Source organism: Gracilinanus agilis, chromosome 1 (genome assembly GCF_016433145.1).
Source record: "Gracilinanus agilis isolate LMUSP501 chromosome 1, AgileGrace, whole genome shotgun sequence".
Lineage (NCBI taxonomy): Eukaryota > Metazoa > Chordata > Mammalia > Didelphimorphia > Didelphidae > Gracilinanus > Gracilinanus agilis.
The window spans coordinates 704,825,298-704,852,924 of NC_058130.1; the positions used below are offsets into that span (position 1 = coordinate 704,825,298).

Genomic DNA, 27,627 nt, shown 5'->3' on the forward strand with positions numbered 1-27,627 from the left:
TTGTATTTGTTTTGGAATGCTAGGGCATATACAGAATATATTTTGTTGTCATTGAGTCATTTTTCAGGCGTGTCTGACTCCTTGTGACCCTACTGGGGTTTGGGGGGTCATGGGGGGCAGATATTGGAGTGGCTTTCCCTCTCCTTCTCTAGCTCATTTGACAGATGAGGAAACTTAGGCAAACAGGGTTAAGTGACTTGCCTAGGGTCACACGGCTAGTGTCTGAGGCCAGATTTGAAGTCAGAAAGATATGTCTTCCTGACTCCAGGCCCAGCACTTTATACACTGTACTACCTAGCTGCCCATTCAGAATACAAGGAAGTTAAAATACATATATGCAGAAAACATACATATGCGATATATTATCCAGATTCAAATCCCACTTCCAACATATTAACTGTGTGAGCCAGGACAAGTCACTTAACTACTCTGCGCCTCAGTTTCTTCATCTGTAAAATGAAGGGGTTGGACTTTTTGGCGTCTAAGATTAGAAAGAAGTTAAAATACATATATGCAGAATATAAACATATGTGACATATTATCTGGATTCAAATCCCACTTCAAATGTTTATTAACTGTGTGAGCCAAGACAAGTCACTTAACTGCTCTGAGCCTCAGTTTCTTCATCTGTAAAATGAAGGGGTTGGACTCTTTGGCCTCTAAGATTCCTTCCGGCTCTAAATCTCTGCTCTGTACTTATTGCATCCCTGATGGAAGTATAAGTTCCTTCATTTTTGTCTTTGTCTTACCAGTGGCTAGCATTGAGACTGGCCCATGATAGGTGCCTGGGAAATGCTTGCTGATTGACTGAATTGATGGAAGGAAGAGAGAAGAGAGGTTCCATACAGGAAAAGCCTCTTCATCATGAGAGCTGTCCAAAAGTGAAATTGCCAGCCTCGAAGGGGAGTGAGTTCCTCATCTTTGGAGGTCTTCAAGCCCAGGCAGTCAGGGGAAGGGCTTCCGGGACTGTGATGCCTGGTGGCCGGGTCACACCTGAGGGCAGGCGGGGTGGGGGGAGGGGAGGCACCCGGGAGAGGACAATGCAGGCCCGGGTTCCAGAACTCCCAGGTGAGCTTTCATTCTAGAATGCGCCATACCTTCTCCAACCCCGCAGTAGCACGTCCTTCCCAACCAGAGAACTCAGTCCTTGCAAATGCCTAGTCCTTGCCCCTGAGCCCAGTGGGGAGCCCGGGGCAGCCCCTGCCCCCTCACCCCAGCCTCCTGCATATGCTCTGGCCCTAACCCCCGTCTGTCTGTGGGAGGTCCCGCTGCCCAGCCCCCTGTTTCTCTCTATGACCAGGTGAGCTTGCTAGCTGCCACGCCTCCCCTGGACTGGCTCCAGCCACGACATGAAGAGTAGCAGTAAGCGGGATTCGAACCGGCGGGCATTCATGGACCAGGTGCGGGAGTGCAGAGACAATGGCTATTTGCTCTCCTCTAAGAAGATCGGTTCAGGAGCCTTCTCCAAAGTCTACCTGGGCTATGCCACTCATGAGAGAATGCGCCAGAACTATAAGCTGTCCTCTGACCTGCGGGCCAAGCGCCATACTATGGTGAGTGGCTGCAGGACGGAGAGGGTGGGATGGGAGAGCCCCGCCTGGGGAGCTGGCCGACGGGGCCATCTTCTCCCCCAATCTCAAGAACAGGAAGGGACCTCTGAGGCCAGCTAATTCAAACTGAGCAGCAATACCCCTCATTACTTCCTCCACTCCATCCAGCCTCTGCTTGAAGACCTCCGAGGGGGACCCCTTTCTCATTCATTTTTTCACCAGGCTGGTCTACCTCTCCGCAGTTTTTACCCAGTCATCTCTCCTATTTCATTTCCTTCTTGGACCAAATGGAACCAATCTAATCCCTCCTCTGTAGGACAGACCTTCAAGCACTTGAAGTAGCCATTGTTTCCCTATATTCTTGTTGTGCTCTCATTTTCAGTCTGGCCCAACTCTTCATGACCCCATTTAGGTTTTCTTGGCAAAGATACTGGAGTGGTTTGCCTTTTCCTTCTCCAGCTCATTTTACAGATGAGGAAACTGAGGCAAACAGGGTTAAGTGACTTGCCCAGGATCACACAGCTAATAAGTGGCCAAGCCCAGATTTGAACTCAGGAAGGTAAGTCTTCCTGGCTCCAGGCTGAGCACTATATCCGCAGTGCCACCTTAACTGCCCTCCCTACATTCTACTCAAGTCCATTTAGCCATTATTTTCCTCTGGGTGCCTAGAGCTGGGCTAACAGATGACAATAAAACAGGACATTTAGACTTGAGAGCTAAGCTAGCCAAAGAGAGGTCAGGTCCCATCTGAAGCCTCGTGCCTGGTTCTGGAGACCACATTACACAAAGGACATCGAGAAGCCAGACAATTTTCAGAACCGAGTGACCAAGATGGTGGGGGGAACTGGAGACTATGCCCTGTGTGGATTAGCTGAAGGAACTATAGCGATTTGGCCTGAAGAGAAGGGAACACTAAAGAGAGACAGACACACCAACTATCTTCAAATATATGAAGGATTTTCCAGATGGAAGAAGCTATTAGACAGAACAAGTGATAGCTGGTATTCATAGAGTGTTTTAAGGTTTATAAAGCACTTTACAACTATGATCTCATTTTATCCTTATAACATCTCTGCGAAGTAGATGCTATTATCCCCATTTTATAGATGAGGCACATGGAAATAAATTGATTTGCCCAGGGTCACAGGGCTATCAAGTATCTGAGGCCGGATTTGAACTCAAGCCTTCCTGATTCTGGTCACAGTACTCAATCCATCGCATCATCTATTTGCCTAGGAGGAGAACAATAGGATGCTAGAGTGGAAAGAACCCTGGATTTGGGGGTGATAAGAACTACATTTAAATTCTGGCTTTGTTATTGATTCTTTGGGCAACTCTCTTCTTCCCTCATAAGGCCTCTTTTTTCTGTAGCTGTAAAATGAGGGGTTAAAAATAAGTAAAAGGAGAGGTTTCCGTCTCTAAGGTTTCTTTCACCTCTAAATCCTATGACCAAAGTTTAACATGGAAGAGAAGGCTTCCGGGGCCAAGACGGCCATCTTCAAATATCTGAGGGTTGTCAAGAAGGAAGGGGGCTTTACCTGTTCTGGGTAGGTCCTGAAAACAAACTAGGAAGAGAATGGAAATGATAGGGTTCCCCAAGGGCAGGTTCTGTCTCTCCCTCATAGGTCAGCAGGTGTTTATTCAGCACTTACTCTGGGCTTAGGCATTGCGTGGTATATAACTAACATCCTAATTGTCGAAAGGGGCTGATTGTTGGGGGATACCATCCCTTCCCTGAGAGCTTGCAGATCTCAGGATGGCAGGGAAGACCCTTTTCTATACATTCTCCTTTCTTGCAACCCTGCCCCCCCAACAGGTGGCCATTAAGATAATATCTACTGCCGAAGCCCCCTTGGAGTACTCCAGGAAATTTCTTCCCCGAGAGATATACTCACTCAATGCCACTTACAAGCATCTCAATGTGGTGAGCTGGGGAGGGGACAAAGGGAGGGGAGGACAAGGGAGCACCGGGATCTCTCATCCACTGATTTCCCATCTCCTCGGGGTCCAGCTCTTGGGAAGCTCCTACTTCTCTACCTTGGCCCCTAAGGTTCCCTGCTCGGATCCAGTCCGCTACTTCCTCTCCCCAATCCCCCGTAGATAGGTACCCGACCTCCTCGGTCTGACACTTGCAGTTTGGGCCGGTCCACCTCAGTTTCTTTGTCCGGTCTGCGTTAAGCCTTGCCTCCTAGAAGAAGGGTACCCAGGGTGAGGCCTAAAAGGGATGGGTTTTCCCCGGGGAACAGATTCAGCTTTATGAGACATACCGGAACAGCCAGCGCTCATATCTTGTTCTGGAGCTCGCATCCCGTGGAGATCTGCTGGAACACATCAATGCCACCTCTGATCGTCGATGCTGCCCGGGGCTGGAGGAAGAAGAGGCCAGGAGGCTCTTCCGACAGCTTGTCAGCGCTGTGGCTCACTGCCACAACGTGGGCATCGTCCACCGGTGAGGGAGGGAGCCCCAGAGACACAGGCTCAGCTCAGCCCAAGGCTCCATACCCCAACCTGGATTTCAGAGGTGGCCCCCAAACTTCTGAGCACAGACCGCTGTGCCTCCCTTTGGCTCATCCCTAGCTTTAGTATCACAATCATCTTCCACTTCTTACTGTGCCCCAGTGTCCAGCCTTTCCCTTAACACCAGTCTGCCACAACCCTCAGGTTCAGGTTCACAGACATTTAAGAGTTTACCTGTCAGAGGCAACTAGGTGGTTCGGTGGATAGAGAATCCTGGATTCAAATCTAGCCTCAGATACTCCCTAGCTGTGTGACCCTGGGCAAGTCACTTACCCCTCAATGTCTAGGCCTTACTGCTCTTCTGCCTTGGAACCAAAACACAGAACTGATTCTAAGATGAAGGTAAGGGTTAAAAAAAAAAAAAAAAAAAGCTTACCTATATAGTGCCAGATACTATGCTAAGTGTTGGGAATTCAGACAAAAACAAAATAATCTCTGTGATCAAGGATCTTACAGCCTCATGGGGTGGGAGTCCTCCATGTAAACAGATAATAAATAAATATAAAGGGTTTGAAGAGTACAAACTAATGTGGGTGGGTATAGGGGAAACCAGGGAAGGCTTCATGGAGGAGACTGATATCTGAGATGGGCCCTGATGAAAGGTGGAGCTGAGGTGATATAGGGATACCCTGTTTGAATGCATGAAGATGTCTGATGGGATGGCAAGTTTGAAGAACAGCTCACTGCCTTACTGTGGCTGGATCACAGAGCATAATAAGGGAAAACTTACAAAAAGATGAGCTGAGAACAAGATTGTGGAAGGCTTTAAATGGGAGGAGGGAAGGAATTCTGGGCCTGGAGTCAGGAAGACTTGAGTTCAAACCCTACCTCAGACACTTGCCAGCTGCATGATACTAGGAGTCCCTTAATCTGTTTGCCTCAGTTTCCTCAAATGTAAAATGGGGATAATAACAGAACCTCCTTCCCAGTATTGCTGAAAAGCTCAAAAGTGGTAATTGCAAAGCACTTAAGTGCCTGGCACACAGCACAGCACCTGCTACATGCTGAGCTTGTTACAAACAGTAACCTCATTGGATCCTCAGAGACTGAGGCAAAAGGGGGTGATGGAAGCTTGGGGGGCAATAGTGCTATGGTTGGACTGTGCCTTAAGGAGATTACACTGGCAATTTTATGTATTGGAGAAGGAGGAAATCTTTAGCAAGAGACTAAAGATGAAAGGAAAGAATTGGTAGGACCAAGTCCCCAGAGAAGTCAGGGGACAGACCAGAGAGCACAAGTGGGAGAATCTGCCCCCATGGTTCTACCCCATTCTTTGCCCCAGCCCCGATACCACTCTCTATTGTTGTTCTAGTCCTGTTCGGCTCTTTGGGACTCCATTTTCGGTTTTCTTGGCAAAGATATCGGAGTGGCTCGACATTCATTTCCTTCTCCAGCTCATTTTATAGATGAGGAAAACGGAGGCAAACAAGGTTGAGTGACTTGCTCAGGGTCACAAAGCTAATAAATGTCTGAGGCCAATTTGAACTTGAGAATCATCCTGACTCCAGGCCTAGCACTCTATCCCCTATACAACCTAGCTGCCCAAACACCACTCTTTCCTCCATCACATCTGACACTTGGTACTAGGCCTGGACCCAATAATTGCCCCTGGCCTCTGACTCCCAGCCAGACCCAAATGCTGACTTTTTTCTGGCCTCCATCTCCCTTCCTCTTCCCTGACAGGGATCTAAAGTGTGAGAATATCCTGTTGGATGATCGAGGGTTTGTGAAGCTGACTGGTAAGGCCCTCCTCCTGCCCCAGCCTTTTCTAAAGACTGAGCCACCTCCCTCAACCCATCCCAGCTCTTCTATCGCAGTGCCAGAATCACCTCCCTCCTCGATTTGGAGACAGCTTTTCTCCTTTGGATTTTGTCACAATACAAAACACGAACTTCAAGTAGGGCTGACCCTAAGGGGAATGGGCACTCTCTGGAGGTTACTTACTCCTGGGCATTGTCACCATTCCAGTATGGGCTGAATATATGATGGCCTTGGGAGAGGATAAGTTCAGGCTGAGATTCTGTGGCATTCTCTCTGATAGAGGTTAAAACTCTCTGGTCTCAACATATCATTAATGGTCATGCTGATATTTACTTCTTAGCATAGACCCTGGGGTCTGTGGACTTGATTTTTAAAATAGTTTTAAAATGGCTTCAGTATCATTAGTTTCCTTTGTATTTTATGAATTCCAAAACAATCAGAAAAGGGGTGCCTGGGCTTCACCAGACTACCAAGGGGGCCTTGAACACAAAAAAGTTAAGAACCTCTGCCACAGACAAATATTGTGGAAGAAGGTCAAGGATGATTGATCTCCCCCAGAAGCAGCCCTTCCTCAGCCTCCAGGTCCTCTCTTCTGCCTCTAATCATCCCCTGAGCTGTCCTTATCCTTCGGAATGATCTTCCCCAAAGCCTCTTCCCTGCCCCTTCTCTGCTTCCTCCTTACCTCTGTCCCCCACCTCCTCCCTGCCCCCTCTACCCCAACCTCTACTCTGCCCCCTCAGACTTTGGCTTTGCCAACCGGACTGCGGTGAAGAATTCTCTACTGAGCACATTCTGTGGCTCTGTGGCCTACACAGCTCCTGAGATCCTCATGAGCAAGAAGTATAATGGGGAACAGGCTGACCTATGGAGCCTGTGAGTGACCCAGCAGAGGGGGGCTCCAAGGGAGGAGGGCAGGGAACAGGGGAACCGAGTCCCAAAGACACAGGGAAGCCTGGGAAATAGGGAGCAGAAGAGCAAGTCCCACAAAAAATAGGACTTCAAGCTCTCAGGGAATCAAGAATGCAGGAAAGTGAGCCCCAGGGAGAAAAGATGAGACAACAGGGCAGTGAGCTCAGTGGGAACAGGCTAGGGGCCAAGACCACTCAACCAAGAACAGGACAACTTCTGGGGAGTAAGCCCCAGGAAAAGGCAAGGAAGTGGTCCTAGGAGGACTGAGAGAGCTGAGGCGGGGGACATGAAGTAGAAAAAGCCCAAATATAGGACCACGATTGAATGGAATGATTCTTAAGACGTCATCTAATCCACTCAGACACCCTGGGTTCAAATTCTGGTTGACCCATGTGCTGTGACTTTGGACAAATGACTGGGCTTATTTCCTCTGTAAAGTCCTACCTGCCAGAAATGTCACCATGTGAGAAACCCTTTGTAAATCATTACGGCCAAAGTGTGTGTGGCGGTAGAGAGCCTTGCACCCTCAGGTCTTCTCCATGCTTGCTCATATCAGTCCTCTTGGCTTTCCTCAGTCTCTTTTCCTCTGTAAAATAGAGGCAATACTGCTTGGACTGCCTACCTCACAGGGTGGTTTCAAGGAAAGCTCTTTGTAAAAATAAGGGGCCGGGGATGATGGTGATGGCGGGTCTGTTCCTTGTGCAGTGGTGTGATCCTCTATGCCATGGTGACAGGGAAGCTGCCCTTCAAGGAGAGACAACCCCATAAAATGCTGCACCTCATGCGCCAGAGCCTGGCCTTCCGGCCTAGCCTGTCCCAAGGTAATCTGGGCCTGGGGAGAAAGGTCTTAATGGATTCGGTTAGAGGACCTTGGTTCTAGTCCTACCCTCTGCCACTTGGCAGCTGTGTGACTTGGGGCAAGTCCCTCCCCTTTTCAGGACCTTTTTTCCCTTCCTCCTCAGTAAAGTAAGGGCCCTGGATTAGATAAATCTGTAACATCCCTTCCAGCTCTTAACTCCTGACCTCCTAGTCTACTCAGATTGTATGGGGGGGGGGGGGGGGAAGGGAGGAGCAGGAGGTGGCCAATGGAAATGAACATGTGGGGAATTTCAACTCCTTGCCCAGCCACAGTGATGATGGTGATGTAGAGGTGGGAAGGCCAGGGGGAAAAGGGGAGCAAATTCCTGCCAAAGGCATGACACCCTAACCCCCCAATTCTCTGGTCCACATTCTACCTCTAACCCCACTCAGAGTGCCAGGACCTGATTCAGGGTCTGCTCCAGCTGCGGCCGAGAGCCCGGCTGGGCCTGCAGCAGGTGGCCTCCCACTGCTGGATGCTGCCTGCATCCCATGCCCTGTTCCACAATGTGCTCAGTACTCCGTCAGGGACACAGGAGAAAGCCCAGAGGGCTGAGCTGGCATCAGGTAACTTTCCCCACATCCCCACTTCTTGAGCCCAGAGCTAGGATTCCCCTTTGCCAAGTAATCCCCTCCTTCCATAGCAGTTCCCGTCCCAGGTAGAACCTTTTGAGATGTCCCCACATCTAATGGGGCTTCTCCTTCCAGAAACCAAATCCTTGTTTCCTGGGCCCCTCCTCTCATTAACCTTGATCCTGGCACCCAAGGGGGCCCCTCACTCCCACTCTGTGTTATAGAGGAATTGGAGGGATCTGAGCCACAGGACCAGGAAGCAGGAACCCTGACCCCCACAACTATAAGGATGCTTGAGGGGTCCTCTGAGGCCAGTCCTGAGCAGTCCCCACCCAGCGAGCTATCAGCACCAGCCCTGCTCCGGCCTCCCAGCTCCCTCCTCCAGCTACCAGCTCCCCAGATGGCACAGTCTTTGGGTCCAGGTCCAGGTCCTGGCCCTGCATCCCCACCCACTCGCCCCACATCAATAGGACGGCCTAACATCCTGGCCAGCCTGAAGCCCAATTTCCACAAGACTGGGAACTTGCCAACATGGGGAGGAATGGGGCCTCGGGGTCCTTCAGGGGGCAGCCTAGCCAGGCCCAACACTTCCCGGCAGATTCTGTCCCTCTACTCCATGTCTGTGATTCGGAAAGCCCCGCTGCACCGCCTGGTCAACTGAGGGAAGGGAAGGGGTTGGATTGGGGAAGGGGAGCGGGGACAGGGGCCAGATAAAGTATTTATTCTGTCAGAGCTGCTGGAGATGTCTCTGGGGAGGGCTGGTGGGAAGCAGCACATGGCCTTCTGTGTGCCTTGCCCTGGACCAGGAACTGGGGGGAGAACAGGAGGGAAAGGAGAGGCAGTCTTCCCATGGGCTGAGGAAGCGCATCAGAGGCTCAGGTTGGATGCAACCCTCTGAGAATAAGAGAGTGGCAGGAATGGACATCAGGAGCCACCTAGATGGATGCCTCCCCAAACCACAACAGCACCCCCCACCCAGGAAGCCTTCCACGAAGTTCTCAGAAGTGATTTTCTCCTATTAACATCAATAGCACCTTTTTTTTTGTAAGCACTTGAGAGAAAAGCATTAAGCACCAAAAGCTAGCATGGGATCACCCAGAAAAGGTTCTATAGGACTAACCTTATTTCCATTTTTGATAGGGTTACTGGACTGATCAGTCAGGGGAATGTAAGACATAATACCAGGGGTTCCAAAAATCTTTGTGCAGTTTTAATCTCCTAAAGCATACTTAAAAGCGTAAAACTGCACAAAACCTGCAGGGGCTCCCTGAATTATGCCTGGATTCTAGGAAAACATCTTACAGTCTCTTACATTATCTTTATGGACAAGACTGAGATAGACAATAGTAGAGCTAGGGGGATTTAAACCAGAACAACCAAACCAAGAGCAGTGACTAATAGGACTGTGGTCACTGTAGGAAAGCTCGTATTCTTGGTCTTATGTTCTACATTTTTAACCAATGATCTAGATGAAGTCATAGAAGCAATGTCGATCGGACTTAGAGATGATGATGATGATGATGTGGCTGAAAGGGATTTGAAAAGGCTGGAAGAATGAACTGAATCAACATGACATTTAATAGGAATAAATGTAAACTCCTAGACTTGGGCTCAAAAATCAACCACACAGAAGAGGGAGGAGGGAGGTGGAAGAGGAATGGATCTAAGCCAACTGAGTGTGTACTAAAAATTTGGAGATATAAATCGACAGTATGACATGGAATGCTGTAATGATAAAGGCACAGTGTCCAACACTAGGGAGGTGATCGTCCTGTTGTCCTCTCCTATCCTTGACCACCTTGGAAATTCAGATTTGAGCATCATGACATTTTACAAAGGACTCTAATGAGTTGAGATTTGTGAAGTGGAGGTCCACCAGGACAGTAGAAGAAACCAGGTTGGGAGGGGGAAGATAATGATAGTTGTCTTTCAATATTCAAAGGGGTGTTGCAGAGAAAAGGCTTGCCCCAAATTGAGGGAACAGAATTAGGCATAGTGAGAAGGTAGAGAGAGGCAGGCTCTAGCTTCTGGTAAGGAAAAACTAACCAACTTAAAGTTCTCAAAAGCATGATGGGATGTCTCTTGAGTCAAATCTAGCAAATGGTCTTGTGCCTGAAGACTCGTTAGGACAGTTTTATTCAGGGAGACTAAATGTTTAACCATCCACCAAAGACATCTCAAACTACAAGCACCCCAGGAGTGGTCACAGTCCATTCTGAATCCCTAGTTTGGGGCAAGAGTTACTTTACCAGATTCTCATCTTCAAGTTGAAGGTGGTGGTAGTAGGGAAGCTGGGGCTTTCAGTCCAGGTCTTGCCCAGCTGAAGGAAGAAAGACCAAAGTAAAAGAAGGCTGGTTTATCGAGTACCTCAAGTGTGTCTACCAGTCACAAGATCCCTGCAGTCGGCAGCCGTGGGGGGAATAGGAAGGGTCAGGAGTCCCAGTCTGGGAAGAAGATATCAGCTAGGTCCTAGGCCATCCAGCTTCCTTTCCCTGCTAGTAGTCTGGGTTGTCTCTTCTCGCTCCTGCTGGAGCTGCTGCTGCTCTTGCTGGTCCAATTGCTGCAACCTCTGCTCTACATCTGGAGGGACACTCACTTCTAGCAGGTTTTCCATGCCTGCCTCTGGCTCATCCCCAATCAGCACCTGCCCAGGCACAGGGAAAGGGGGATCTTAAGGTTAAGGGTTTGAGCCTTAGGATCATGGGACTGAGAGTCTTGGGCCTGCATATAAGGAGGGAAGACTCAGCAACATAGAGGTAGAGGGGATGAAAAAAGGTCAGGGCAAGAGAAAAGCCTAGACATTAAAGCTGTCTTCTAATATTCAAAGGGGTGTCACAGAGAAGAGAGACTCCCCTTTATTGGGGAGAGCAAGGGGCCAGATAATGAGGATCAAGACAGTTTATTGTGCTCAGAGGAGATACTTAGCCCCAAGTTAACAAAGTGGTAGTTCCATTGCTGGCACAGGAGCTTAGGGACTGGGTCCCAGGCTTCCTCCCACTTCCCATTCCCACTCATCTCTTGCCAAACCTCAGCCCTGCATGATCCCTCCCCTTCCCCCACCCCACCCCAAATCAGGATCCTCCATTTTTATTCAAGGGCCACTGAATAGAACCGGAGGAAGTCTCACAACAATGCTGATTTGATATGTGAATCATGTACCATATATAGATACATGCTTTATAGGTACATGATGGAATAAAGTTAATCTAAACTCAGGTGGGTCCATACTGTAGCAAGGCAGTACTTTGATTCCTCTCTAATTCCCTCTATAAAAGTTCTTAACCTTCGCTTTCCTCCTCAAACCTACAACTCCTCTTCCTCCTTTCTCAGCAGAGGACCTTGCCTCTTTACTGAGAAAACTAAGACCAATTTATATAAGCTTCCTCTCCCTTTCTCTTCATCTCAAAAGCAACTGATATTCTTCCCCACTCTATCTTACTTTCCCTAAGTCTCTGACATTGAAGTGGTCCTTCTTGACAAGACCAACTCCTCCTCTCTCTATGCTCTTGATCCCATCCCCATCTCCACTGTTGTTCAGTTCATGACACCATTTGGGGTTTTCTTGGCAGAAATACTAAAATGGTTTGCCATTTCCTTCTTCAGATCATTTTACAAAAAAGGAAACCGAGGCAAGCAGGGTGAAGTGATTTGCTCAGGGTCGCACAGCTAATAAGTATCCGAGGACAGATTTGAACTCGAGTCTTCCTGACTCCAGGCCCAGCATGTGCACCACAGTGCACCCAGCTGCTCCTCCCCATCCCCACTCCTGTATTCTTCAGCTGACTTCTCTATCCTCTCTCATCTTTAACCTTTCTCTATCCCCGAGTTCCTTCTCTACTGCCCTCAAACAAGCCCAATTCCTCTCCCTTCAAAAATAAAAAATAATCCTTTGCCATACCCTACCATCCCCTCAAAATACTGGCCTACATCTCTCTTCCCTTCGTCAACCAAAGCTCTAGGAAAAGCTATCTACACTTTTCTCTAACATCAATTCTCAGGCCTTGCAATCTGGCTTCCAAGCACATCACTCAACTAATACTACTCTCTTCAAAGTTACCAGCAACCTCTTAACTGGCAAATCTGACAGCCTCTTCTCATTCTTCAACCTTCCTGATCCCTGCTGCACCTGATAGTGTTGATCACCATCTTGTCCTGGATTCTCTCTGGGTTTTCATGATACTACTCTCTTGGTTCACCTATCTGTCTAACCTCTCCTCAGTCTCCTCTGGAGACTCATCAGACAGATCATGCCCTCTCACTGTGATTGCTTCCCAAGGGCTCATTTATCTTCAGGAAGATATTTCATAGATCTATATATTCAGCATCTCCATCTCCTTATCTTTCCCCTGAACTTCATCCCATATCACCAACTGGACATTCCAAAATGGATGTCCAAGAGACCTTCAAAACTGAATTCATCTTTCCTTTAAAATCTTCCTCTCTTGTAGACTTTTCTATTTCTATTAAAGGCCCACCACCTTTGGTCTCCCAGGTTAATTTTAGCATTATCTTCATCTCATTCTTCTTCACCTCATTTATTGAATGAGATGCCAAATTGTTTACTATTTCTCCCTTTATATTGTTTTGTATCATACCCTTTTCTCCACCCACAAAGCTATCATGCAAGTTCAGGTTCTTATCACCTCTTCCAGATTATTTTAACAGTCTACTAATGAGTCTCTCAGCCTCATGTCTCTTACCACTTATCCTACACATAGCTGCCAAAGTGATCTGCCTTAAGGACAAAATTGACCATGGGGCTCCCCATGCTCATGAAATCCCAATGTCTCCCTATTACTAGTAAGGTTTTTAATACTCTTTAAATTCTGGTCCCAACCCATCTTTCTAGTCTCATTGGGGACGTCCTCTCATGGTCTTTGATTCCATCTTTTTCTGCTCCCCCATTCCATCTCCCAATGTACTTTTGCATTGATTGTCTCCCAGGGTTGGAATGAATTCCCTCTTAAACTTTGCCTCAAAGAATCCCTCCCTTCTGTCAAGACACAGTCTAAGCCTTCCTTCTGTATGAAACTTTTCCTGATCCCCACAACTACTAGGACCCACCTTCCAAAACTACCTTATATTTAACTTTGCATATATATGTATTTATTTCATATTTATTCTGTATATAGTATATGTTCTTGTGGTATTTCCCGTTGGACTGTAAACTCACAAGTAAAGACTTTCATTTTTGTCTTTGAATACATAGTCTAACACAGTTCCTGGCACAGAGTAGGGGCCTGATAAATGCTTATTAGGACTGATTGCTCCAAAGAGTTCAGACCTGATTATAGAATTTGGAAAGGAAAAAGCATTAGCCATTGGATGGCATGGAGCACTCAAACTTTACTGACTTGATGGTAGGGGTCCAGCTAGGGGGTAAGAGGAAAGAACAAAAACACATAGAAGGCTCCAGAGATGACAGGGTGCTCTTAAGACCATCTTGGTCCCTCCCACTTACCTGAATGAGCTTCTCACAAGCCATCCGGACATCAGGGTCACGTTCCCAGCTGTGCAGCTCCCGAAGCACTAGGTAGGTCCCTTGATCTCTCACCAGCTTTCGTCCAGGAGCTGTAGCTGTAAGCTACAGGGACACAGGGAAGGTCAGGGGATCCAGTCCCTCCAGGCAAGGGAAGAGGGAAAAGTGCAGGCAAATCCCCAGGATCCCTAAGACTTGCCCAACTCACCAGCATAATAGTCTCAATAAGCATCTTTCGGATGTCAGCATCTGACTCACGTTCCTTGTCTGGAGGCAGGTACTGCAGGTCTATTGGTAACCCTGGGGAGGCCATGGATCTGACTTTATGGATGTACCCCATGTCTCCCATGTCAGGGACACAAGGGGTCTAGCCAATAGGCAGGAGACCCAGGTTCCAATACAGCCTCTGACCTTAACTCACTAAAGGATTTTGGGCAAGTCCCTTATCCCCTTTGGGTCTTAAGTTTCCTTCTTTTTTGGGGGGGAAAGAGAGGGAGGGTTGGGGCTGGGGAAGCACAGTAATAAACATTTATTGAGTGGTAACTATGTGCCAGGCTTTTACAAATATCTCAATTGATCTTCATAACAACCCTGGGAGACGGGTGCTGTTATCTCTATTTTACAGATAAAGAAACAGAGACAGCCAGAAGTTGTGACCTGCCCAATAATAAGAGCCAATGAATAAGAAGTGTCTGAATATGGATTTGAATTCAGATCTTTCTTATTCCAGGCCCAGAGTTCTATCCATTGTGACACACCCAGCTGCTTCAAACCTCTAGGGAGCTACTCAATATGATTAAGGACTCCTCCTAGTTCTAACACTGTAGGACCTTCAGGGCTCCAACATAGTCCTCAAGGATACCCCCCTCCCCATCACCAATGCCACCACCATCCCTGCTCACGATCCATTTCATCTTCAGAAAACTCCTCTGGGCCAGCCAATGGCATCAACAGGAAGGAAAGTAGCTCAACTTGGGGGCCCAAGAGCCACTCATGGGAACCTAGAGAAATAGGGATCCTGTGAGGGACCCTAATACTCCTTTCTCCCCTCCCTCTTCCCCCTGAATTCCCCTAAGACCTCTAAGCTACTGACGGTGCTCAAAGCAGCAGTTCCTCAGGGTCCCCACCACCCCCATCCTTCGAACAGCAGAGTCTGGGCACTGGATGAGGGGCAGGAGATGCTGGATCAGAGACCTAGGAAAACAAAGGATACTCCCCTGAGGATACAGATACAGTGATCTTCTCTTCCAAAAATTCACCCCTCCTCCCTTCCCCAACACATCTACATAATTAACAAAGGCTTATTAAACAACTACAGTGTGCACAGACATGCTCAGGACTGGGGGGGCTAAAAATCTTTTTTTTTTTTTAAACCCTTTCCTTTTGTCTTAGAATCAATACTGTGTATTGGTTCCAAGGCAGAGGAGCAGTAAGGGCTAGGCAATGGGGGTGAAGTGACTTGCTCAGGGTCACACAACTAGGAAGCATCTGAGATCACATTTGAACCCAGGACCTCTCATCTCTATGTTTGGCTCTCAATCCACTGAGCCACCTAGCTGCCTCCATACAAGTCTAAACTGCAGATCTACCCTTACCTCTTAAGTCCTGGACACTTTTCTAGAAGACACCCACAAGGACCTACCTCCTCCCTAGACCTCTCCAAGGATGCAGATTCCCAATTTTCCCTCTCTTTGACCCCTACCTATTTGGGTCCAGCAGGAAGGCTCGGACTCTGGGTAGTTGGCTGAGATTGGAGAGCAATGGGGCCAGGTAGTGGAGTGGGGCATGGGGGTTATAACCAGGGGTGGTCAAGGCGGACACAAGCCGGGTCAAGCTGGGCTCCTGATTTTCCTCATTGTTGGTGGACTCCAAGTCATTCTCCAACAGCTCCCGGATGGTCCCTGACTCCCGGCTCAGGTTGGCCAGTGCAGCTGCTGCCTCCCCAGCCCAGGGCCAGTGTGGGGCCAGGGCCCGGTTTAGCAGGTGGACAGGGAGCCGAGGCAGAGCGGCCAGCAGAGAGTCATGAACATTGGGTTCTGCACACAGGTTCACCATGGCCCGCCAGGCATCTCCCACTGCTCCTGCCGCAGCCCCAGGCGGGGCCTCTAAGAGTTTTTCCAACCCCTGTAGCAGTCCAGCCTGTGCTGCCAGTAGTGACCGTCCAGCTTCAGACCCTGTCAGTCCCAGGACATGTCGAGCTGCCGCTGCCTGGATGTCTGGCCGGGCATCTAGAGTCAAAAAGGACTGGAACTCCTGTGCCACGACATCCACAGCCTCCAGACTGGACTCCATGTGGCTCACTTCGGGGTGGCTGGGGGAAATCACACACGTGACAGAAGCTGTCTTTCACCTCTGTGGCCACTGGATCGCCTCCTCCAGCAAGCCCTCCGGGATTGCTGCTCCCTCCAGGAAGCTGCAGATCCTTCTTTACAGCAGCCAGAAGAGACTTGGGGTCCAGCTGCCTTGGCCTCCGTGAACTCCTCGCCCTCAATCTGGAAGCCCGGGAACGGATTGATCAGCTAATTCTCCTTCCCGTGCCCCATGTCCTCTCCCTCCGCCCCCCAGGGACTCTCGGCAGGGTGGCTCTCTCCTCCCCTAAAGCCCCTGCACAGAACAAGGCGTCCTCCTGCCCATCCCAAGACCCAGGAGCTCGAGTCTAGCTGGAGTGGACTGGAACTAAAGGAACTTTACCGGCGCCCAGCAGCCCCAGCCCTCCACGTTACCTCGGGATAGCAGCCTCAGGAACTAACCCACCACGTGAGCTCCCAGCACAGCCAATGGGAGATAGCAGCATTGAAGGAAGGGGAGGGGACACTGACCAGTCGGAATCATCCATCTGATGGGCTGAAGGTCGTGAAGAGCATTGTGGGGAATGTAGTTTCTGGAAAGGAAGGGCGAGGATGTTAGAACGCCTAAGTCAACTTAGAGCTTGTGTTTAGAAAGCTCCCAACTCCGATTGGATCAGCTGTGGATCTTAGAAGTTTTCTGAGAAGAAAACTGACCAACTTATCCTTTCTAAGGTCTTCCACCGACATGTTTGTTGCTTTCTTTGGTGCACATTTTGTTGTTGAAGAAACTGAGGCTGCGAGAGGTTAATTTGCTCCTATCAAAAATTTTCCATCACAGACTTTAATGTTCTGGACGCCTTCCTTGGACTTCGGATACTTTGGGATTACCCAAGCTTTTGAGAGACGGTGGAGTTATAGAAGTGGGACCCTCATGTTCTGAAATCTTGTATTTTTCCATCAGTTAGCACTTTAGTTAAGCATAAATCTCAAAACCTGTATTATTAGCCTTAACTAAGCATAAATTATAAAATCTGTATTACTAAGCATTTAATTGTTGTATATTATTCATCAGTGTTAATAGTATTGTACTGTTCTGTTCTGTATTTACATCAATATTGTATTGTTGTGTATTTTTAATCTCTTATATTGGTCTTATATTCTACTGTACCCTCCCTACAGTCCCAACCGAGATAAGGGCATTCCAGGAACATAGAGAGACTTCTCCTACCTGAACACCCCAGAATGCCTAGGGATGGACTATTCAATAAATATGTAAACCTTTATCAGCCCTTTGGCTATTTTGTCACCCTAAACCTCTTCTTTAAATAAAGGCTTTCATACCTCCAGGAAAGAAATGAGTCTTGATCTTCCCATTCTTCAGTCCAGATCCTGCTACAAACTTAGGTGTTTTTCCCACAACCCTGTCATTGGTTATCTTCCCTCTGGCTACCCATTTTTCCATAAGTCCTTTTTATACAAACTTTTGCAAAAAAAGTCACCTTTGGTAACATGCTGCAGCCTAGACACCAACCTACTATGCATCTTTATAATGTTTCTGAGTCTCCTGTAGTTTTGGTCTTCTTCTGCTTCACGATTCACAGTCCTATGTGCATCATTGGGAGAATATTGGTGTTTTTATTTAACTTAATTTTTAAATTTAATTAATTAAGAATATTTTTCCATGGTTACATGATTCATGTTCTTTCTCTCCCCTCCTCCCAATTCCTCCCATAGCCAAGGAGCAATTCTACTGGGTTTTACATATGTCATTGATCAAAACCTAATTCTATCTTATTAATATTTGCATTAGGGTGATCCCGTAGAGTCTACATCACCAATCATATCCCCATCGACCCATGTGTTCAAGCAGTTGTTTTTATTCTGTGTTTCTACTCCCACAGTTCTTTCTCTGGATGTGGATAGTGTTCTTTCTCATAAGTCCCTCAGAATTGTACTCCTTATTGGTGTTCTAAAAAAAAAAGATAGGTTTGGGCAACAGAGAGTAACTTAAGACAATTACAATCATGTAGTTCCCCAAATATTATCTAGCTACTTTCTATCTGTTCAATTTAGAACCCAGATAATTGTCCATCTTCAATACCTTTCTGAGATATATGTGCCAATCATCTAACTCAATATGTGGCCAAAATAATTGGATGGCACGATTTGGGCCATATGCCCTATTCATAGGATGAGATATAATTATCTAGAGCTGGAAAAGACTTAGAGTCATCTTGTCAAACCCTTTTATTTTACAGATGTAAAAATTTGAAGCCTACAGAAATTAAGTGATTTACTCATAGTTACAGAGGAAATAAGTGGTAAGGGAAGGAAAGAAATAAGTATATTTATTAAGCATCTACTGTATACCAGGAGCTTTACCAATATTATCTTAGTTGATCTTCACAACAACCCTGGGAGGTAAATGCTGTTATTATTCTCATTTTACAATTAAGGAAACTGAGACAGATAGAGAGTAAGTAAATGGCCTAGGACCATAACACTGTAAGTGTCTGAAGTTGGATTTGAATCCAGATCTTCCTGATTCCAGGCACAACAGCCTGTCCAATGAGTGATCTAATTGCCAGAATTTAAGTCCCAGTCTTCTGACTCCCACTCTTTCTACAATACCATGCTATATCTTAGTTTTTAATCTGTTTGATTTTTCCCCGTGTAAAATTCTAGACTAAGTCTCTTTTGAGTGGCTTTGGATCTCATGGAGGAAAACCCATTATATTGTATTTCAAGACTGCAATTGATGCAAAGACAGGGACATCTGGCAAAATTCATTATATTAATGACTAACAAAAATATCAATAACAGTCTCATGTGCATAATGCTTAATGGTTTGAAAAGATTATTCTTGACCCAGCTCAGTGAGGTAGCTAGTGGAGTATAATGTGAAACAAGCCTGTGACACTTTCTCTGGTTAGAGCATACCCTGCATAGTGCTGGTCATGAGGAAACATGCAACTCAAGGCAGAAAGGACTTAGAATTCGAACAAGGCATAGCAAATGCCAGGTGATCTTCTGATGCTTCCACAGTCTTATGACAGCAATAGGGGGTGGGAGGGTAGGCTAGAAGGAATTAAGGAGGAGGAAAAAAAGGAAGAATTAAAAGAAGCATTATGCTACATCAGTTAAAAAGAGGTAATAGCATCTTTCAGGCCATATGAGCAACAAAATAGAGGCCTACTAGTATTACCAGATCTCAAACTATACTACAAAGTAGTGATCATCAGAACAATATGGTACTGTCTTAGAGATAGAAGAATGGATCGATGGAATAGACTAGGGGTAAATGACAGTAGTAAGATAGTGTTTGATAAACCCAAAGATCCCAGCTTTTGGGACAAGAACAAGTTTTTTGACAAAAACTGCTGGGAGAATTAGAAAACAATATGGGAGAAATTGGGTTTAGATCAACATCTTACACTCTCTACCAAGACTAATTCAGAATGGGAAAATGACTTAAATATAAAGAGGGAAATCATAAACAAATTAGGTGAACAAAGAATAGTATACCTGTCAGATCTATGGGAAAGGAAGGAATTTAAGACCAAGCTAGGAGATAGAAAACACTACAAAATATAAAATGAATAATTTTGATTATATAAAATTTAAAAGTTTCTGTACAAACAAAACCAATGCAACCAAAATTAGAAGGAAATCAACAAATTGGAAAAAATTTTATAACAAAAACCTCTGACGAAGGTCTAATTTCTCAAATTTATAAGGAGCTAAGTCAATTGTACCAAAAAACCAAGCCATTCCTCAATTGACAAATGGTCAGGGGACATGAATAGACAGTTTTCAGATGAAGAAATCAAAGATCACATGAAAAGTGTTCTAAATCTCTCATAATTATAGAAATGCAATTCTAAACAACGCTGAGGTACCACCTCACACTTAGCAGATTGGCCAATATGCCAGTAAAAGAAAATAATAAATGTTGGAAGGGATGTGGCAAAATCAGGACACTAAGGCATTGCTGGTGGAGTTGGGAATTAATTCAGCCATTCTGGAAGACATTATGGAATTATGCACAAAAGGCTTTAAAAGAATGCATACCCTTTGATCCAACAATATCACTACTAGGTTTGTACCCCCAAAGAGATAATAAGGAAAAATACTTTTACAAAAATATTCATAGCCACACTGTTTGTAGTGGCAAAAAATTGGAAAATGAGGAGATGCCCTTCGATCGAGGAATGGCTAAAGAAATTGTGGTATATGATGGTGATGGAATACTATAGTGCTGTAAGGAATGATGATCTAGAGGATTTTTATATGAACTGGGAGAACCTCAATGAACTGATGCAGAGTGAAATGAGCAGAAAGGAGAACATTGTACAAAGAAAGTAAAACATTGGGGAAAAATCCAATATTTGACTTTGCTACTAGCAGCAATGCAACAAGCCACACTCCTGAAGGACATATGGGAAAGAATGCTAACCAAATTGAGAGAAAGAACTATGGGAGTAGAAATGCAAAAGAAAAATATGTGACATCACTTACCACAAGTATATATGGGTATGTGATTTGAGTTTAGGCTTTAAAAAATTGCTCTATAGCAAAAATGAATAATATGGAAACCGTTATCAAGTGATAACATTTATACAATTCAGTGAAATTGCTTGTTGGCTCTGGGAGAGAGGAGGGAAAGAAAATGAATCTGAATCATGTAAACATGAAAAAAAATCGTTATAAATAAATAAATAAAACAAAATAGAGACCTAGAAAATTTCTAAGACCTCCATGACCTTTGAAACCTCTTGAAAACAAATTGTGCGGAAAAGACAAAGCAACATCAACTGTCTCAGTGGTCTGGTCTCTCAGAATCCAAAAGAAAGTTTAAAAAAAAAACACTCACACTCATAAACTGATGCTCTGCAATGTTGAGTGTATTCAGCACCTCTTCCCCACTCCCAAAATACTAGCATCTAAGTTGCACTACCAGACACAAGGACCCACTACCACAGCATGATTCTTTCTGCCACCTTCCAGTGCTTTGCAGACTCTGGCTCCAGCTTTTGGAAGTTTGGCTGGACAGACAAAAAGGGATCACAACCCCACAGCACTAGTGCTGCAAAGCTATGAACACTGTCAGTGCTGGGTCAGAGAATTAAGGAATGGAGGGAGAAGAACAAGAGTGGAGGGAGGTGGGTTGGGGGGAAATGGTATGGCACTCAACTAAGTCTGAGGAAAAGAGTATAGTCCAAATTTGAGGCCAGTTTTGACCACTCAAAAGTTACTTGGGGCAGAGACATAGGCTAGTGAAGTGTTAATTGTTCAGTGCAGGAGGAGGCAGAGATGCTTGGAGACTCATCTCCCAATGAAACCATCATCAGAGGGTATAAAGAAAGCAAATGATAGGGAAAACATGGGGAGAGAAAAGCTAAACTCACCAAAGATCTTAGGAAGAAAATTCAGAGATCTTGAACACAAATAGATAAATCAACAGTAAAAAAATACTAAAAATAGAAACATGGCTTTTAGATATATTAAACACATATCTATGAATAAATATTGCAAAAACAAAGGGAAATTGGGATGCAACACTTGAGGAGAGAGGACCCTTTAGAATGTGAAAAGAACATGGAACCACAAGACACTATTCCTGAATGGTTCAAAAGAGAAATAAGAATTAGGAAAGAAAAAAAAAAGGAGAGCAGAATTTGTGGCATGCACAGGAAAATTAATGAGCAGAATGGAAAAACTAGAACCTGCAATTGTAAATCTTATCAATAGAAAGAAAAGTTAGGGGAGCATAGAATAAATAGTTTGCCTGTCAAATCTATGAATAAGGGAAGAACATTATTGGATAGAAAATGGATAATTTTGATTATATTAAATTTCAGTGGTTTTACACAAACAAAACCAATGCTACTGTGTTATTGGAAATTTGGGATTCATTGAGCCTTCAGGTCCATGATATAAACTTCCTGTGGATGCTTAGAGGACTTGATAACTACATTTCCCATGATTCCTCTTACGTAGGAAGTGTAATTATGTAGACAGAGGTATAAGACTCCTGATGTGATTGGGAGAAGGTCTCTTTCATAAGAAGCAGCCAGGTGGGCAGAAGGTAATGGTGGGCGATTTGAATTAGATCTTATCAGGCACATGGCTTTCATAATTACCAATATGGATAACAATAAACCATTAATATTATTGAATATAACCATTTATATCAATATTATTTGCAACACAACCAAGATTAGAAAAAAAAGCAGAAAGCTGGGGGGAAAATTTAAGCAAATATCTTTGATATAGGTCTTATTTCTCAAATAAGTAGAGAAAAGAACCAAATTTATTAGAAGTCATTTCCCAATTAATAAATGGTCAAAGGATAGAAATAGTTAGTTTTCAAACAAAGAAACCAAAAACATCTATAAATACATTAAAAAAAACCTCTAAATCATTATTAGTTAGAGAAATGTAAATTAAAACAACTCTGACGTACTATCTCACATCTATCTGATTGGCTAATATGACAGAAAAGGACAAGGACAAATGTTGGAGGGAGTGTCAAAAAACTGGAATATTATTGCAATGTTGGTGGAGTGGTGAACTAATCCCGTCTTTCTGAGAATGACTTGGAACTATGCTCAAAAGCTTTATAACGATGCATACTTTGATCCAGCAATACCACTACTAGGTCTGTATCCCACAGTAATTTTTAAAAAGGGGAAAGAACTTATTTTTACAAAAAAATATTTTAGTACCTCTTTTTGTGATGGCAAAGATTTGGAAATTGAGGAAAGGTTAATCAATTAGGGAATGGCTGAACAAGTTCTAGTATATGAGCATAATGGAATATTATTGTTCTTTAAGAAATGATGATAAAGATGATTTCAGAAAAACCTGAAAAGAGCTATATGAACTGATGCAGAATGTTGTGAGCAGAACCAAGATAACACTGTTCTATGGTGTTCTCTGGTGATGGACAAGTGATGAAATAGCAGATGGAGGTACACTAGTAAAAGCAATATTATATGATGAACAATTGCGAATGACTTAGCTATTCTTAGCAAGACAGTGATCCAAAATTATTTCCAAGAACTCATGATGAAAAACGCTATCCACCACCAGAGAAAGAACTGATGGAATTTAAATGTAGATGAAAACATACTATATTTCACCTTCTTTCTTCATTGTTTTTGTTCCAGCTATCTTCCAAAAAATGATTAATATGGGAAAATGTTTTACATTATTAAAATAAAAAGAATAATTGATTGGGAATATAAATATACAGAACTGAAGGATAAATCCAGAAGGAGAAAAGGAAAAAAATAATATTAAAAGAAAACATACTTGCTCTGCAAGTAAAACATACTGTTCTAGAAAAGAGAATGTGTAGAGACAACCTAAGAATCATAGAAGAGCCCAACAGGACAGGAATTCTAATACCATAATGGGGAAAATAATAAAACTCCCCAGAATGGAATTTCCAAACATAGAAATTGAAATACTAATTAAAAGAATTCACCTATCACCTCCAGAAAACAAAACAAACCTAAGACTTCAAACTTCAAGACACATGGTAGTTAATTTTAACAATTCTCCAGATGGTCTCTACTTACCTTTTGGATTTTTCTTTTGTTTTTTTTTGTTTGTTTGTTTTGAAACTTGTTCCCTCTGTCTCTTGGTCAGTTCTTTCACTCCTGTATTCATTTTGTGTTGATATTTATATTTTAGGTCGTTCAATGCAACATAGATCATCGCCAGTCATCCTGACTTTTGTCCTGCCATTGGTCTTGTATGATTATGGAAGAGAGAGTGAGGCTGATGATTTCTTGCAACTCTGCCTCATTTAAAACCAATTTATCTGCAAGTCAAAAGACATACCCTTACCACTTTACCATTTTATATTTTACTATTTTACATCTTACATTTACTATTTCATTGTTTTATTATTTTAATCTTTTTTTTTTTAAACCCTTGTACTTCGGTGTATTGTCTCATAGGTGGAAGATTGGTAAGGGTGGGCAATGGGGGTCAAGTGACTTGCCCAGGGTCACACAGCTGTTATTATTTTAATCTTACTTTGAAGTTCTATGGTGATGGACAAGTGATGAAATAGCAGAAGGAGGTACACTAGGAGCTATAACCACAACTCTGCACAGGTTATCTTATCACCAGATTGAAGCAGAAAGGGGACTTAGCAGCCCTCTAGGTGCCTGAGAGGCCTTTTTATTTTTTTATTTTTGCTTTTTAAATTTTTTATCTTTATTTTAATAACAAATTTACACATAAGTTTTCCTTTATAGGTTTCATTTTGTCTCCCTCCCTTCTTCCCTTCTCCCTCCCAGAGTTGACAAGCAATTCAATCTGGGTTATATATACATATAATCATGCAAAACTTATTTCCATATTATTCATTTTTGTAAGTGAATAATCTTATAAAACCAAAGCCCCAAATCATATACTCAAATAAACAAGTAATAAATTGTATGTTTTCACCTGCATTTCTACTCCAACAGTTCTCTCTGGAGATAACATTCTTTTCCAAAAGTCCTCAGAATTGTCCTGAATCATTATATTGCTGTTAGTAGCAAAGCCTTTCACATTTGATCATTCCACAATATTTCAGTTATTGTGTATAATGTTCTTCTAGTTCTGCTTATTTCACACTGCATCACTTCAGGTAAATCTTTCCAGTTCTTTCTGAAATAATCCCATTCATCATTCCTTACAGCATAATAGTATTCCATCACCTCATATATCACATTTTAGTTCAGTCATTCTCCAATTGAGGGACAACCCTTTAGTTTCCAATTCTTTGCCACCAAAAAAAGTGCAGCTATAAATATTTTTGTACAAACTGGTCCTTTCCCCTTTTTAAAAAATCTTTTTGGGATACAGACCTAGTAGTGGTATTGCTGGATTAAAAGGTATGCATTCTTTTAAAGTTTTAGGGCAAAATTCCAAATTGTCTTTCAGAACAGTTGGATCAATTCACAACTCCACAAATAATGCATAAGCATCCCAATTTTGCCATATTTCCTCCAACATTTAATATTTTCCTTTACTGTCATATTGGCCAATTTGCTAGGAATAAAGTGGTACCACAGAATTGTTTTAATTTGCATTTCTCTAATCAAGAGTTATTTAGAACATTTTTTCATACGATTATTGATAGTTTTGATTTCTTCATCTGAAAACTACCTATTCATATCCTTTGACCATTTATCAGTTGGGGAATGGCTTGAATTCTTATGAATTTGACTTAATTCTTTATAATTTGAGACATGAAACCTTTATCAGAGAAATCTATTATAAAATTTTTTTCCCAGTTTGTTGCTTCCCTTCTAATCTTGGTTGCATTGGTTTTGTTTATACAAAAACTTTTATATTTAATATAATCAAAATTAATCATTTTACATCTTGGTCTTCAAATTTCCCCCCTCCATAGATCTGATAGATAAAGTATTCTATATACTCCTAATTTATTTATATCACTCCTTATGTTTAAATCATGTACCCATTTTGATCATATCTTGATATAGGGTATGAGATATTGATCTAAACCTAATTTTTGCCATTATGTTTTCCAATTTTTCTAGCAGTTTTTGTCAAATAGTGAGTTCTTATCCCCAAAGCTGAGATCTTTGGGTTTATAAAACTGTAAGATTAAAAATCGATATCTGATAATCTTACAGTTTTATAAAAAAAGTTAAAAGCTAGAGCAAAGAGGGAGCCAACCCAGCCACAAATGAGGGAAAAGAGATCCAGCGCGGAGTTACAGCAAACTTATAAACATTATGTAAGGATGAAGGGAAAAGGATTCTGGGAGATGAAAAAGAATTCTGGGAGATGGAGTCCAAGGGTTCAAGATTTTCTATTTATACAAAACACTTGATTGCTGAGGCCATTTACTCCTAGTCTATTCCATTGATCCATCCTTCTATCTCTTAGCCAGCTCCATATTGTTTTCATCATCACTGTTTTGTAATACAGTTTAAGATCTGGTACTGCTACACCACCATTCATCACATTTTTTCCATTAGTTCCCTTGATATTTTTTTTTTAACCCTTACCTTCCATCTTAGAATCACCACTGTGTATTGAGTCTAAGGCAGAAGAGCAGTAAAGGCTAGGCAATGAGGGTTAAGTGCCCAAGGTCATACAACTAGGAAGTATTTGAGGTCACATTTGAATCCAGGATCTCCTGTCTCTAGGCCTGGTTCTCAATCCACTGAGCCACCCAGATGCCCCACTTCATATTCTTGAAATTTTGTTCATCCAGATGAATTTTGTTATTTTTTCTAGTTCTATAAAATAGATTGTTTTTTGTTTTTTTTTTGTAATTTGATAGGTATGGCACTAAATAAGTAAATTAATTTAGGTAAGATTGCCATTTTTATTATATTAGCTTGACCTACCCATGAGCAATTAATGTTTTTCCAACTGTTTAGATATAATTTTATTCGTGCAAAAAGTGTTTTGTACTTGGGTTCATATTATTCCTGTGTTTGTCTTGGCAAATAGGTTCCCAAAAATTTTCTAGAGTGATTTTAAATGGAGTTTCTCTTTCTAACTCCTGGTGATGATTTTTGTTGGAAATATATAGAAATGCTGATGATTTATGTGGGTTTATTTTGTAGCCTGCAACTTTGATAAAGTTACTAATTATTTCAACTAGTTTTTTAGTTGATTTTCTAGAATTCTCCAAGTATAGCATCATATCATCCACAAAGAGTGATAGTTAATTTCCTCATTGCCTACTTTAATTCCTTTAATTTCTTTTTCTTCTTTAATTGCTAAAGCTAGCATTTCTAGTACAATATTAAATAATAATGGTGATAATTCACTCCTGCTCTCATTGGGAAGGCTTTTAATTTATCCCCATTGCAGGAAATACTTACTGATGATTTTTAATAAATACTTATTATTTTGAGGAAAGGTCCTTTTATTCCTGTGCTTTCTAATATTTTTAGTAGGAATGGATATTGTATTTTGTCAAAAGTTTTTTTCTACATCTATTAAAATAATCATGTGATTTCTGTTAGATTATTGATATGGTCAGTTATGCTGATGGTTTTCCTAATATTAAACCATCCTTGCATTCCTGGTATAAATCTCACCTGATCATAGTAACTAATCCTGTGATAACTTGCTGTAGTTTCTTTGCTAGTATTTTGTTTAAGATTTTTGTATCTATGCTCATTAAGGAGATTGGTCTGTAGTTTTCTTCCTCTGCTTTTGGTCCTCCTGGCTTGGGAATCAGTACCATATTTAGGTCACAAAAAGAATTTAGTAAGACTCCTTCTTTGCTTATTTTGTCAAACAGTTTGTATAGTATTGAGATTAATTGTTCTTTAAATGTTTGATAGAATTCACTTGTGAATCCAACTGACCCTGGGGATTTTTTCTGTAGAGTTCATTGATGGCTTGTTCAACTTCTTTTTCTGAAATGGGATTAAGTATTCTATTTCCTCAATTTTTAATCTAAGCAATTTTTTTCCTTTAAAACCTTACCTTCTGTCTTAGAATCAATATTGTGATAAGGAGGGGTTAAGTGACTTACTCAGGGGGCAATTTATATTTTTGTAAATATTCATCGATTTCACCTAGATTATCAGATTTATTGTCATATAATTGGGTGAAATAACTACTAATAATTGCTTTAATTTCCTCTTCATTAGAGGTGACATCACCCTTTTCATTTTTCATACTGGTAATTTTA

At 43.1% G+C, this 27,627-nt stretch overlaps 2 protein-coding genes across 2 annotated transcripts; one reads left to right on the top strand and one right to left on the bottom strand.

Moving 5' to 3' along the window:
* Window positions 1-1,349: 1,349 nt before the first annotated feature.
* LOC123232012 (testis-specific serine/threonine-protein kinase 5-like) lies at window positions 1,350-8,829 on the top strand. Its single transcript, XM_044658348.1, has 8 exons — window positions 1,350-1,553; window positions 3,367-3,474; window positions 3,797-3,999; window positions 5,751-5,806; window positions 6,569-6,701; window positions 7,443-7,558; window positions 7,989-8,162; window positions 8,393-8,829. Exons 1-8 carry the CDS (start codon window positions 1,350-1,352, stop codon window positions 8,827-8,829), a joined length of 1,431 nt encoding a protein of 476 aa, XP_044514283.1.
* An 894-nt stretch (window positions 8,830-9,723) lies between these two features.
* Window positions 9,724-16,130, bottom strand: HGH1 (HGH1 homolog). Its single transcript, XM_044658349.1, has 6 exons — window positions 15,350-16,130; window positions 14,741-14,841; window positions 14,550-14,648; window positions 13,856-13,947; window positions 13,630-13,752; window positions 9,724-10,812 (listed from the first exon to the last, which is right to left on the bottom strand). Exons 1-6 carry the CDS (start codon window positions 15,937-15,939, stop codon window positions 10,627-10,629), a joined length of 1,191 nt encoding a protein of 396 aa, XP_044514284.1. The 5' UTR covers window positions 15,940-16,130; the 3' UTR covers window positions 9,724-10,626.
* Between the last annotated feature and the right edge of the window lie 11,497 nt (window positions 16,131-27,627).